This window comes from Muntiacus reevesi, chromosome 16 (genome assembly GCF_963930625.1).
Source record: "Muntiacus reevesi chromosome 16, mMunRee1.1, whole genome shotgun sequence".
Taxonomy (NCBI): domain Eukaryota; kingdom Metazoa; phylum Chordata; class Mammalia; order Artiodactyla; family Cervidae; genus Muntiacus; species Muntiacus reevesi.
The window spans coordinates 39,880,009-39,894,927 of NC_089264.1; the positions used below are offsets into that span (position 1 = coordinate 39,880,009).

At 41.7% G+C, this 14,919-nt stretch overlaps 1 protein-coding gene across 2 annotated transcripts in view; it reads right to left on the reverse strand.

Annotated features, from left to right (window-relative positions):
- Positions 1–200: 200 nt before the first annotated feature.
- The window catches only part of ADGRA3 (adhesion G protein-coupled receptor A3), a 125,582-nt gene continuing 110,863 nt past the window's right edge, over positions 201–14,919 (reverse strand). For both annotated transcript variants that reach the window (XM_065907347.1, XM_065907346.1), the window contains exons 17-19: positions 5,812–5,957; positions 1,707–1,802; positions 201–1,568 (exon numbers count right to left, since the gene is read on the reverse strand). In XM_065907347.1, coding sequence (XP_065763419.1) covers positions 326–1,568; positions 1,707–1,802; positions 5,812–5,957 — 1,485 coding nt within the window. In that variant the 3' untranslated portion in view covers positions 201–325. The remainder of the gene's footprint in view (positions 1,569–1,706; positions 1,803–5,811; positions 5,958–14,919) is intronic.

Below are 14,919 nucleotides of genomic sequence, written 5' to 3' on the forward strand. Positions count from 1 at the left end.
AGACTGACACAATGACAAACACCTATTTATTGTACTAAATACAAGCCTGAAACGTTAAGCAGGTATTACAGATCTCAAGAAAATTACATTTCAGATTCCCAAAATGTCTTGCTGGTGCTTTGACAACTGAAAAATTGTTTTAGAGGCTTTTTCCAAAATTCATAAAAAAGCAACACTTGGGGCATATAAAATACACAAAATCCAAAACTTAAAAGTTTATTCAAAATTCTTTTGAAGCCCTAAGGTGGCTGTACACAGTCTGCTTTCACACGTTCATAGCTTAAAGGAATGTGACTATCACAGTTTGCATGGAAGCCCACCGACTCTACACCGCCGTCTCGTGTTTCCACAGCCCAGTCCTCACATTGCCAGTGCTGTCCGTACCCAGCAAGGGGCCCTCCTGCCCACCGCTTTTCATTGGTCCGTTCTGAAGAGCCAAGTTCAGGCCATAAGACTTCTGCTGACCTTCAAGTTCAACTCCAGTGGGCTTCCTTATCGCATCTTTTTTACTACTAGTTGAAACAGGCTTTTCAAAATTCCTGCTGCTTTGGGGAAGCGTGCTGCAGGCGTCACTGCTGTCTTGCTGGGGGGGGTTGTACTGTCTCTCCCTGTAGGCTAAGTACGCCCTCCGGCTCCGAGAGTGCCCTTCATTACTGCCCAGTCGGCTTTTCGGCAGGCCATTCTGCACGCTGCCTTCCACGCTCGTGGGGACGTCGTAGGCATACTCTCTGAGGACCGTGAGTCTGCTGGCCCGGTGCCCTTTACTTCTGTTTTTATGATGGCGGCTCGGGTGCACATTTGTTCGAAACGGAACTTCTAAAGGCGCCACGTGCATTTTAATGTCATTGTCCATTGAATGTTCTGTCAGACTATTGTCGAGCTGAGGCGTGGCATTCAAAGGTAGGGAATTGCTGTGGCACTGGGCCGCGGCAGCCTGCAAGTTGGTTAATTTGCAGCCCTGGGAGGAGTTTTTGAAGCTCGAGGCGCTCTTGTTTGTGCAAGAAGACTCTGCGCTGCTGTTGGTGCACTTGGGCGCCTCCCCGCCCGGCCCGCTAGAGCTGGGGGGCTGCACGTTGACCTGGACTGAATAGGCGCCCCGTCCCGGGCAGCACGTCATGATCCAGGCGAGACGGACGTCCTCCCTGTTGACACAGTGGTGAACCACGATGAACGCGCTGAGGCTCAAACACGTGGCTCCAAAAAAGAAGCTAAAAACCAAGTCCAAAGGGTAATACAAAGAAACAGCCAAGGCCCCAGCCATCCACAGGGCGACATACAAGAGCAAGGTGAGGCTGGCCCCCAGAAGCTGGGCGTGGAAGGTGTGTTCGTTCTCCAGGGCTGATGTGGAAATCAGGGACAGAGACATGGAGTCCTGGTGATTGACCTCGCCGTTCTCATTGGCTGCCAGCCGCTGCTGCTCCTCGGCGGGCTCCTTCAGCTCATATTTGCGCTCAGGGTGTCTTTTCAACTGAATAAATATGCTGAGAAAGTACATACAGTTTACGAAAGTGATGAAGCTGGCGGGCCCGTAGAAGGCTCCCAAGGAGGGTTCCCACGCCATCCAGCAACTAGGAAAGAAAATGGAGAACCAGCTCAGACGCTCCATGTGTCAAGAAACTGTTTAAGTTGCAGTAAGATTTAGTGCCTGGGAAACAGTTCAAGGGGAAGCAACCAGCTCAGGTACAAAGAGAACACTGAATACTCACTAGGGCGCATTTGGCCGGCTGCCATAATTCTTGATGTTTGCTGCTGCAGTGATGCCACAAACTATGATGGGTATACCACCGCCGATCAGGTAGAACCTAGTAGGGGCAACGACAGAAACAACAGCTCATCAATCTAATTTGTTTAGGTGTACACATTGTAGGATCTCATTTCTGCAGAAGTTATTCCTTAAAGATTAAATCACTACTTCAATAATTCAGGAGAGGTTAACATTTGCAGGCTCCTTTGTTAACAGTAACTTTTTTTTTTTTAAGTTTTTATTTATTCTTGATTTCTTTAGTTTAAAAAAGCGGGAGATTACCAAGTTTGAGTCGAAGCAAAGCTGATCAGCTTCTGCCACCCTGTGGGCAGGCGAAGCAACACCCAGTTCCTGCAGGTAGGGCTCTAGTTTATACTTGTTTCTTTTAGATTCAGCCAGGGGAGCAGAAAGTTAGTCCACTGCAAAACGGACTTGAAGATCCCACTGTGCCACTGTTCACACTAAAAATGTAACAATGTCGTTTATTCATCAATGCCCGGCTAGACCTGAATATTAATGCTTAGCAAGACCTGCTAGATCTAATGTCCTGCTGCTGTGTATGCTTATCCTCAGTCAGCTGAAATGGGGGTAAGGAAGGTACCTGGATCCCAGCTGCCCACAGCGCTTGGGTCCTTCCTCACCAACTGCCCACAGACCAGCTGGGAGGAGCTGAGAGAGACAGCTGGCTGGTCCTCTGAAGAACAACTTTTGGGGCAGAGGGGAGCAGCTTCTCTGAGTTCTCTGAAAAGATCCTAGGGAACTTCCTGGCCTGGCGAGCTACCCCTGGGTACAGCCAGTCTTAACTCTGCATTTGCCAGGTTCAGAGACACAGTCCACATGCTGAATTGGCTGGATAAAGGCAATGTCCACTACGCATTTTTCCATATGTCTTTTTCTTAGTCATGCTTACGGGTACTAAAAAATCTTCAATATGATATTACTGCTGAAAAAGACAGCTAATTATTCACATAAAATGATAGTCATGTCTTTTATTCCACAGATTAGAGGAAGGCCAACATTTGTGACCCTGCCCTTCTTCCTGTTGAACTAATTCATAGCTGCTTCTGACCTGACAAAGAAGCATCAGTTCACCCTAACTTGTCTCTTGTTCCACAGTACTCTCTGCCACTCCTTTCCCACCTCCATTCCAGGACTGCCTGCTACCAACTCATCCTTATTTTAAAGTTTTAAATCTACTTCCCCACTGCTTCTTCCTTCCAGCCTGTATGCACGTTCACGTTTCCTCCATCTTCTAAAACTTTCCTTCAACTACCCACATCTTGCTTGCTCCCTTTGGTGACAAACACCTGGAAACAAAAGCACCAACATGTGCCTCCCCTTTATTGTGTGGTGACGCCACTTCCAACCTACCATGCTACTGAAACTGCCCTCTCTGGGGCCAACAGGCTCAAGACAAGTCCCTGCCCGTCCTCCACGCAGCCCAGATGCTGAGTTTCCTGAAGTTTCAGAGCCTGGGGAAGGAGGGCGGCCTACACGGTAAACCTGACCGTCTAAAGCAAAAGGCATACCTGCCGGCCATGGGGAACTGCACAGGCTTTGGAGCTCAGGCTGCCTTTTACTAAAGCCTTTGTGCTTTTAATCACCTAACAGAACGGAAACCCAACGGAAACGAACAGCTGCATTAGGATGGGGCTCCTGTCTCTTAGCCAAACACTATCCCCTCAGGTCCTTTAACACCACTGACAGGGGTGTCAAATCGCATCCTAGACTCTGGCTGTGGCCGAGCACTCCTGCTGTCCCCTGCTGCTCACGGAACCACTCTCCCCTCAATCTTCACTGTTCTCTTTGGTTCTTCCCTTTATCTGCTATGGCCCATCTACTCAACATTGATATGCCCAGGGATCATTCTCAACTGACTTCTCCCTGGGAGAGCTCACTCCTTATCGCTGCTTCAGTGAACACATGTGAACACATCTCCTGTCCAAAGGCCACATGCTGTGTCCTCTCTGCTGAGCACCAGGCTCCCAAAATGTAAACCTTCTATGAGAAAGTGCGCGTGAGCCCACTTCCCCTGTGCTTACCCTCCCTGGGTCCCCCACCCACTCTTCCTCGGCGACTTTCTCAGCTGATCGATGCGCCATCTGCAGAAGGACCCTAGCGAACTGGAGCATACAACCTGCAGCCACCTTCAAATTCCCGGACAGAGCTCCCAAATGCAGCTAGTCAACACTCCTAGAGACACTGCCTCAAGTTTCCAAACACGTGTCCTCTCTAACCTCCATGCCACTGTGCTGGCTGCAGTCCTCATCTGTTGTTCAGTCACTCAGTCGTGTCCGACTCTTGGTGACCCCATGGACTGCAGCACGCCAGGCGTCCCTGTCCTTCACCATTTCCCAGAGCTTGCTCAAACTCATGTCCATCAAGTCAGTGATGCCATCCAACCATCTCGTCCTCTGTCATCCCCTTCTCCACTTGCCTTCAATCTTTCCGAGCATCACGGTCTTATTTCTAATGAGTCCATTCTTCACATCAGGTGGCCAAAGTATTGGGAGCTTCAGCATCAGTCCTTCCAATGAACACCCAGGACTGATTTCCTTTAGGATGGACTGGTTGGATCTTTTTGCAAAGGGATTCTCAAAAGTCTTCTCCAACACCACAGTTCAAAAGCATCAATTCTTTAGCACTCAGCCTTCTTTATGGTCTAACATCTGTACATGACTACTGGAAAAAACATAGCTTTGACTACACAGACCTTTGTTGGCAAAATCTCTGCTTTTTGATATGCCATCTAGGTTTGTCATAGCTTTTCGTCCAAGGAGCAAGTGTCTTTTAATTTCATGGCTACAGTCACCAGCTGCAGTGATTTTGGAGCCCAAGAAAATAAAGTCTGCCACTGTTTCCACTGTTTCACCATCTATTTGTCATGAAGTGATGGAACTGGATGCCATGATCTTAGTTTTCTGAATGTTGAGTTTTAAGCCAGGTTTTTCACTCTTTTTCACCTTCATCAAGAGGCTCTTTAGTTCTTCTTTGTTTTCTGCCATAAAGGTGGTGTCATCTGTATATCTCAGGTTATTGATATTTCTCCTGGCAATCTTGATGCCAGCTTGTGCTTCATCCAGCCCGGCATTTCACATGATGTATTCTGCATATAAGTTAAATAAGCAGGGTGACAATACACAGCCTTGAGGTACTCCTTTCCCAATTTTGAAATGGGTAGAAGACCCTAAGCAGTACTCATGGGTATCTCCTAATGATCTCAGAGGAGTTACTTGTAGATGCCTCCTGCTTTCGGGGAATTCTAATGCATAGCCCACAGTTTAACCTGGCCCTCTAAAGCTGGACACTCAGCTTTTCCTCTGAATCATGCTACTCTACACCATAAAGCCTAGGTTCCAGCCACAGTCAAACCACACTTCTCAAAACTGTTCAGCTTGCCATACGATCCTGAATCTGAAGTGCCACCTCTGCCCTTTATGTGGTAGTCAGGCAATTCTTAATAGCCCCCCACTCTCTCTGACCCCTCAGAACTACAGTTCCTTTTTGGCACTTTCAGAGAATGTACTTCCACTCCAGCTGCAGTAATTCTTCTCACACCTGTCTCCTCGCAAACTGTAAAGATCTCAAAGATAGGTCTTCTACCCATTGACTTCTACTCATCCAGAATAATAATTCATTGACAACTGGTTTAAATTATGATATTAGGAACGGTATGACACCAAAACTGCTTTTTCTTTCATGGAGAATAACAACACTGACACGTACTTGAGAAGATTGAAATGTACTACATGACCTCAAGGAAACAAAAGCAACTAATATTTTCAGAGTCTATTCCACGGCCAGTACCGTCCATCTGAAGTGCTTTACACATTAACTCACTTATGCCTCACAACAACTCTAAAGAGAATCATGTCGCTTTCTAGATGAGACAGAAAGACAAGAGAGGACACAGACCTTCACAAAGAACCCCCAGCTGCAAGGCTGCTCACAAGTCTACTCTTTCTCATTCCAAAGTTCACTCAGCAGTTTTTTGTTATGACCATACTTCATTAAATTTAATATGTGTGGACATTTAACAGGAGATATTACACGAAGATATTAGATACCTGAGCATTGGTCTTGGCGGAGGTGGCAGGTCATCAGGGTCCTGGCATCTTTTAGCTTTCTTAGTGACTTGTTTGTAGATGTTCCGAGCTGTCACTCCCACCCATAGTACTGTAGCAAGAGTGGAATAATGAAGAATTATTCCAACCTAGAAAGAAGATTGAAGAATACATGAACTAAAACGAAAAAAAAAAAAAAAATTCCCCTTAACAATCAAAATACAATAATTGCCAGTAAGCTTCCTCAAAGACTGGTAAGTTACTTTGAATATATGGCTTGAAAACTGTATGAAGGTATATTCTAAGGATCCATTCCTTTGCCTGCTAATGAACAAAGAAAGCACTCTGATAGACATATAATAGAGGACTGAATCTATAGTTGAATATAGGAGGCCCATGGACTACAACTTATAGCTAAGATGATACTAAACATACCATAGAGTTCATTCCTGGACAACAGTAAACCAAAGCCATGTTTCCCAGAGATGCTATGTTATAAATTAGAGTTGAGTTCCTAAAGTCTGTTTTAAGGAGGAATGCAGACATCAAGGGTAAGTGAGAGTGAAAGTGAAAGTGGCTCAGTCATCTCCAACTCTTTGCAACCCCGTGGACTATACAGTCCGTGGAATTCTCCAGGCCAGAATACTGGAGTGGGTAGCCTTTCCCTTCTCCAGGGGATCTTCCCAACCCAGGGATTGAACCCAGGTCTCCCGCACTGCAGGTGGATTCTTTACCAGCTGAGCCACAAGGGAAGCCCAAGAATACTGGAATGGGTAGCCTATCCCTTCTCCAGCAGATCTTTCGGACCCAGGAATCAAACCGGGGTCTCCTGCATTGCAGGCGGATTCTTTACCAACTGAGCTATCAGGCGGACATCAAGGATAACCAGAGGGCAAAAGTCACAGCACACAGAGAATAAACTTTGGAGTCACAGACCTGAATAGTTCTAATTCAGAGCTTTTATGTACCAAACTGGATGGCAAGTGAGCAGTGTAACAGATTGGTAATTATTTGAAACAAGTGAGCTTTGGAATTAACAAGTTTGCCTGGATTTAAAACCAGAATCTACCCCTTGTGACACCTTAGCAAACTCGCAGAATATCTCAAGCACTGTTCTCATTTGTAAACTGAGGATAATATTAAAGTACCATAAGGCTTTAAATAGGACACCCTATATGAAGCATTCAGCACTTAATCTGGTACATAATATGTGATTAAAAATACAGCAATATTTTTATTATTATTAGGATTATGGTTTTAAGAAAATAACGTCAACATTCTTTTTTTTTTTTAACGTCAACATACTTGAAATGAATGTTCCTCATTTGAATAGTAGAAAGACTATCCATAAGCATCCCTAGGGGTTTTTGTAGGGACTGAAAGGGCACAATATCCGGGACATAATAAGTACTGGAAAGATGACGGAGAACTGCAATACAGGTAAATGATGACACTGAGTTCCCTCCCAGGGGGATGATGGGGGACATGTTTACTTTGTGAACTGTGTCTGAAGCAACAGCAGTTAAAGATAGAATTCTACATAAAGATAAATATGGGATAAGAGGGGTTTAAAATCTACTTTAAGAAAAATAAATGTATGGGTCATTGGAGCAGCAAGGACATAATTCAATTTTCTTATCTAATTCTATCTTTTGATCCTTTCTTCTTACACAATGATTACAGGTAAAATTCTATTAACGAAAATTTTCAAGGAAAAAAAAAACTTTAATTCAAAAAGGATAACTCTCCAATCTCAAGAAAATCAAATTGATTGACATTATCAATCCTAGGTAAGTAACAGAAGCATCTAGACTGTTGTCTAAGGTTCTTGTTAATAAGACATGAACCTCATTAAACTTGGGGACATGGAAGTACACAGATTATTTTGCAGGGCAAAAACGAGGGTGGTCACTTGTCCAGGGAAGTCAGTGTCCTCTCAATGACTGAAAGGATTAGAGGGTGATCCAGCCTGGCTGAACCAGAGGGTCAGAGTATCTTCATCTTTAAAAAAATTTTTTAATTTAATTTTTATTTATTTATATTTTGGTAGTGCTGTGCAACACAGGAGATCTTAGTTTCCCAGTCAGTGACCGAACCTATGTCCCCTGCAATGGAAACATGGATTCTTAACCACTGGATCACCTGCAAGTCCCCACAGTATCTTCTTCTCAAGCAGAAAACTTGCTCCGTGGTTCCTATTAGTTTTACTCACTGCACTATAAAAGCAAAGCTTACAGATGTAAGTGGAACAAAAAGCATAAAATAACTCTCTGAGCTATCTGGAGTCACATCAAATGTTGTAAATAAAAATAGTATAATTGGATTTGGTGCATAAAAACCAAAACATTCAAAACCAATCAATGATATTGACTCAAAATGGTATCCTCTACTGTTTCTACAGTTTTCTCTGATGTAGACGTCAAAAGAATGAGACAAGGCTGTAAATAAGCTTCAAAATAGAAGTTAAAAATATTTTCAACACAGGAGGTGCAAGATGGAGAATTTTCTTGCTTTAGATCTAAGAGGTAAAACTCAACCTTTAGATTTTGAAGTGTTTCCTACGGCATTTCAAAATTTCCAGAGAAGTGTTCATACTTTAAAAATACTAAAGCCTTCCAGTTAAACAATTATTGCCAATAGTGAAATTTTAGGGGTCTGATGGCACCTGGTAATAGTCACATAAGCAAATCACCAAATGTTCCATAAGACGGAATAAAGGCAGCACGGAGATCCAGTCTAGCAGCAACGGTATTCCTATCTTTTGGAAGGAGTTCCTCCCTATTTTGGGCTTACCAGGTGGCTCAGCAGTAAAGAATTCACCTGCCAATGCAGGAGACACAAGAGATGCAAGTTTAATCCCTAGGTTGGGAGGATCTCCTGGAAAAGGGAATGGCAACCCACTCCAGCATTCTCGTCTGAAAAATCCCATGGACAGAGGAGCCTGGTAGGCTACAGTCCATGTGGTCACAAAGAGTTGGATGCAACTGAGCACACATACATGCTTCCTATTTTATTCTCCATCAGACACTTGGGCTATACTTGAAATACAACCTCACTGTCACAATTTCTGCCACATAAATCAGATACATGTGGAAAATTTGTAAATAGTTTGGAAATAATCTAATTTATAGGGCATATAAATGATTCATTAAATGCAACAGATTAGAACTTAAGAAAGTCACCTTACCTCAAGACATCAATTTTCAAAGCTGCAAAATGGATACAAAAAATTATCTTGAAGAGTTGGACTTTATATGTTACCTAACCATAAACATTCACATACCAGAGACCAGACATTTTAACAGACGGGTTTTTAACCACCAACAAAACCTACAACAGTGCAGTATACACAGCAAGTGTGCAAAAAAAAATCTTTAATACTCACAGTCTGATATGAATATATATAAAAATTAAGGGCATCCACTACTGAATGCCTGAAATGTACGCCAAAATGCATTAGACAATTTTGTAAGTGCTCCAATTTTATCCTCTTAGGGTCACCATCTGCTTAGTGCTACAGACAAGGAGATGGAGGCTGAAAGAAGTTAAATCATCCTCCAGAGGTCACATGGTCAGTGGTGGGGCACCAGCTCAAACCCAAAGCCTGAGACTCTTCTATTACATCATCCTGGTCCTCAATAATAAGAAGGCAGTGTTAAGGGTGGGGATTGGCAAGGAATACTCAGAGAGACTGTCATTTGAATCAGGGCTCTGCCACCCAAAGGCCCTAGACTTGGGGCAAGTTATTTCAATTCTCTAAGACTCAATTTCTGTACTAATAAAATATGAGTAAGAACTACCTCCTAGGGTTAATGGGAAAGTTAAGATAACACACTTGCAGTAGCTGGCAAGTAGAAAGCTCTTAACATCCATGGATTGAATCTTTCCCTGTGTATCCTATGTGCCCCTGCAGCAGTCCTCTGGATAACAGAGAGCAGAAGACATCTGAGAAGGTCAGCTGGCACGATAGTTAACAGATGAAATCATGGAGTGGTAGAGCAACACGGTATCCTAAATATTTGCAGCCAAATCCTTTCACTGCATAGCTAGGAAACCAAGGACCAGAAAACTAACGATCACACAGTTAATCTGGCAGTACATCCTGACCCAGAACCCAGATCTCTTCCAAACCCTGTTGAGTCAATAGTCTCTTCTACGCTATCACTCAACTTCTCAGGTCCCCTTTGGCTCCTTTTGCAAAAGAAAGTTCAAGGCTACAGCATGCACCCATGGCACCACCCAGAAAGGATGACCTAAGAACCAGAGTGGGAAGTGCCTGGCTGGTGGGGCCTTTAATAACCTCAGTCAATTACTTCAGGGAAGAAACTGCATTTAGAACCTATACACACCATTCATAAAACACATGAGCTCTAAAAGGGAGACATGCCAAAGATGATACTGATCATGTGCACATATGAAATGCATGTAGAAGATGTACGCTTCAGGGTTCAGTTTTAGAGATGGAAGATAAGCCCACCCCATTATTTTCAGAAGAAACATGAAGCCCCTACTAGGTTAAGGGGCTTTCCAGGTGTCTAAGTAGGTAAAGAATCTGCCTGAAATGCAGGAGACCCAGATTTGATCTCTGGGTTGGGAAGACCCCCTGGAGAAGGAAATGGTAACCCATTCCAGCATTTTTGCCTGGGAAATCCCGTGGACAGAGGAGACTGGCAGGTACAGTTCACAGGGTCACAAACACCCAGACACAACTGAATGAACAAATCACCACCTCTAGGTTTGCTCATGACGAACATGAGTTTGAGCAAGTTCTGGGAGTTGGTGATGGACAGGGAAGCCTGGCACGTTGCAGTCCATGGGCCGCAAAGAGTCGGACAGGACTGAGCAACTGAACTGAACCAAGGTTAAGAGACGAGTCACATGGGCCATTCTGGCAGACACAAGTGGCTACTAACTGAATAAGGATTAGAAAAATAAAGTGAAGCAAGTCATCTCTGAGTCAGAAATAATAAGAATGATGCTATGTCTTTCACAGAGGAAGAACACTGTAAAAAAAAAAAAGAAAACAGAAGAAAACAACATATGAAAACATCTAGAAGCCTGCCCGCCCCACATTTTTCAGGTAATTCTTTACCTAATAGACATTCATTCTTGAGGCCCTGAAAACTCAGTGTACTTTCCTATCCTTTTCATTCTAGAAATGGTATAAAATACCATTCAGGATGATGAAAGGCAGTCATTTCTACCATGGCCTCTTTCTGTTCATTTCCTTAGTGAAATAAATTTATGTGTCTACTTCCAGAAATCAATGAGTATTTTTAGACAGAATTGAGACTATTACCAGGATTGTGTGTTGAGTACACTAATAGTCCCTGTTCAGAACAACTCCAGGGTTGAATGAGTTCTACTATTTGCAAACAGAGGCCTTTTTTATTCATCTGCCCAGTATCTGCTGAGCACCTACTATGCGTCAGGTCTTATACTGATTCTTGGATGAACAGTGGTGAATCGAATTGGTATAATCCCCGTCCCTGTAGAGTTCTGAGTCCAGGGACAACAAATAGGTAAATGCCAGTCAATTACAAAGTTTTGCAGGCACTATGGAATGTTAATCAGCAGCAGAGGATAATGAGGGGAAGAGGTGGAGGGACTGCATCTCTAGAACAGTAAACTGAGACCTACAAAGTAACTGGCAGTCACCCCGGCGAAGAAGGCAGAAAACACTAAGAGAAACACTATCTTTTGTACACGTATTAAGCTGATTTGGGATCCATTACCTAACTTCGCGTAGGCTTCAAACAGGTTTGATTACAGATGTATTGTAATGGCCCTGACACAGGGGAATATTCTGCACAGCCAAGAGATAATTATACCAATAACAGTCGTAGTAATAGCTTACATTTACTGAGCACTTACTGTATACCTGCTACTCTGGAGTCATTTAATTCTCTCAACAATTCTTATATATACACATACATATTTAAACTGCTTTACATGAAGAAAATATTGGATTCATCAACAGCCTTAGGTTAATGACACATTCTAATGACTTGAGCCAAGCACACAAGCGTGGCCTGCCTTTAGTTAGTTACTTAAATAGTTGTTATTAATAATAAGTGTCCACGAATCTATCAATAAGACAAAAGGTAAGATCTTGACAAAAGCCTGTATCAGTACATAAGAAGCCCTTCACCCAAGGTAATCATCACCATCTATCCTATGTTTATCACCCCTTTGCTTGCTTTCTTATACGGTTTTACCGCACCTACGTATTTTCATTAAAAGTATGCTGTTTCATTTTAGTTATGTTTAACTTTACAAAGAAAGATACCAGGGTGAATGTAATTTATGGGCCTTAATTTTTTTCACTTATATTCCTGAGACTGACTCGCACTGCTATGCCTTGTTGTAATTCATTAATTTTGACTCTTGCATAATATCACCATTTATTCATTCACTCTCTTGGTGATGGGCACTTGGGTGGCTTCCAGGTTTCTGCTACCGTGTAGAGTGCTGCTATGAATATTCACAGGCACTCACCCTAAGCCCTGGAGTGGGACTGTGTGAATGTTTACCTGCAGAAGGTAAAGCCTCCCAGAGTCATCCGCTTATATTCCTACCCAGTATGTATAAAATATGTGGATCCACATGTTCTTCCATACCTGGCCCTGCTGGGCTTAATTTTTGCTGACAGAAAAGGCATAATATGGTAGCGATCTGAATTTGCATCTCCGTGACCACCAATGCCATGTACCCTGGCCCTCCGTCTATTCTGTTACGAAATGCCTGTCACTCTCACCACTTCTCCAACTGGGCTGCTTGTGGCAGTCTCACTGATTAGTTTTTAATATATATATGTATTTTTTAATTCTAATGCTCTGTCAGTGGTTATGTATTGAGAATTTGTTCTGTGATATATGTGCTTAGTCGCTCAGCCGTGTCTGACTCTTTGTGACCCCCATGAATCATACAGTCCGTGGAATTCTCCAGGCCAGAATACTGGAGTGGGCAGCCTTTCCCTTCTCCAGGGGATCTTCCCGACCCAGGGACTAAACCCAGGCCTCCCGCACTGCAGGTGGATTCTTTATCAGCTGAGTCACCAGGGAAGCCCATATGTACTGAGACTAGTGTCTTCTAATGTGGAATTGTCTTTTCATTTTCCTCAGGAATCTTCATTTTTTTAAGAAAAATATATTATTTTTAATTTAGTCAAAAGTACATCCTTTCTTTTCTAGTCATATTTAAGAAATCCCTCCTTATCCCAAGGATTATGATATTTTCTAATATAAATTTTAACACTTTCGTTTGGACTTGTAATATTTAATCTACCCAAAGCTGACTTTTTCTTAACATGGTATGAAGTACAGATGCACTTTAATCTTTTTTCCACATGGATTTTCCCCAGCTCCCTTAACTGGACAGTGGTCTGTCTTTACCTAGCCATGAGACACGTAACATCTGTCTCAAACCAAAGCTCTGCATGCGTCTGCTTCCAAGGCTGCTACTCCACTGTGTTGGTCAGTTTATCTATCCCTACTCTAATCCACAGTTTTAATTCCAAAAGACTCAACAGTTTGGTGATAAGAAGACTTCCTAATCTACTATTTTTCAGAAGTGTCCTAACTATCATTGGTCCTTCTTTACTTTCATATAAATTTAAAGACCATTTTATTGAGTTTCATGAAAAAATTGTCTTATCTACAGATTAATTTAGGAGGAACTGCTATCTCTCTGACTTCAACTTTTCCTATCCTTGGGCCTAGTGTATTTTCCCATTTATTTAGGTGTTCTTTAATGTGCATTGAAATTTTACCTGCATATCTTAAATATCTTTTATCATTTCTAAGTACTTGATATTTTTTGATACTACATAAATGTTACCTTCTCATTAATTATGTTTTCTTTTGGTTACATTTCTGCATACTAGAAGCACATTTCTGTATATTAAACTACATTTAAAAATATATATACATAGGAAACTAAGTTTTCCTATTTTTCTAATAATTTATCTGTAAATTACTTTAGCTTTTCTAATGTAAACAGTCACATCGTTTGACAAGAACTCAATTATCATTCCCAACTTACAGGTGAGAAAATGAGACACAGAAATATCAAATATTGATATCAGGGTCAAATTATAGTCCTATGTTCACGGCAGTGTTACAACATTCAGGAGCTGGAAACAATCGAAATGTCTACTGATAGATGAATGGATAAAGAAAATGTGGTGTATACATACAATGACATATGTATTCAGTCTTAAAAAGCAAGAAATCCTGTCACATACTACAACATGAATGAACCTTGAGGATATTATGTTAAATGAAATAAGTTAATCATGGAAGGAAAAGTACTGCATGATTCCACTTATATAAGGTGTTTATGAAGTCAAGCTCACAGACAGAAAGTAGATGGTGGGGTCAGGAGGTGAGGGGAAGGGATACAGGAGGTAGCCATTTCGTGGGTCTAGTTTCAGTCACATAAGATGTGTAAGTTCAAAAGATCTGTACGTTCTTAGAGTTAATCACCATACAACACACTTAGAAATTGGTTACGAGGGTAGATCTCATTATCTGCAATTAAAAAAAGTTAAACAAACTGCCCATAAAAACACTGGAAAAAGCAGAACTGACATCCAAATCCAGGAAGTCTGAGCTCTGAATTTCTATGTGAGACTGTTTGCTATGACACATATAGAAAATAATATGCAAATAAATACAATTTTATGTATTTCCTACTCGTATATTAAGAAGTTTTGCTTTTTCATACTTAAACTATAAGAATACTGTTTACTAATGCTACATATGTAATCATTTACTTGAAATTAAGAGTTAAAGATTTTTAAATTCTTCATATTTACCACACCTAGGAAGTTTCTTGTTTTTATCTTACAGTTAAAATTTTTATAATTCCTATTTCCATAAATAAATAAACTAATTTTTAAAATCCTGTCAGAAAATGTTACTTCTTTCAGCTATATCAGAATTTTATAAATTTTTAAAATTCAATGTTTGTCATTATAACAGATATAACAAGTAGCACAAAATTCCCAAAGATAAAAAGACAAGCTCCATAAGTCATATATGCAGTTGTGAAATGATAAGTCAGATCTTGAAGTATACTGCTGAATTATTTAAGTAACATTCAGGTTAA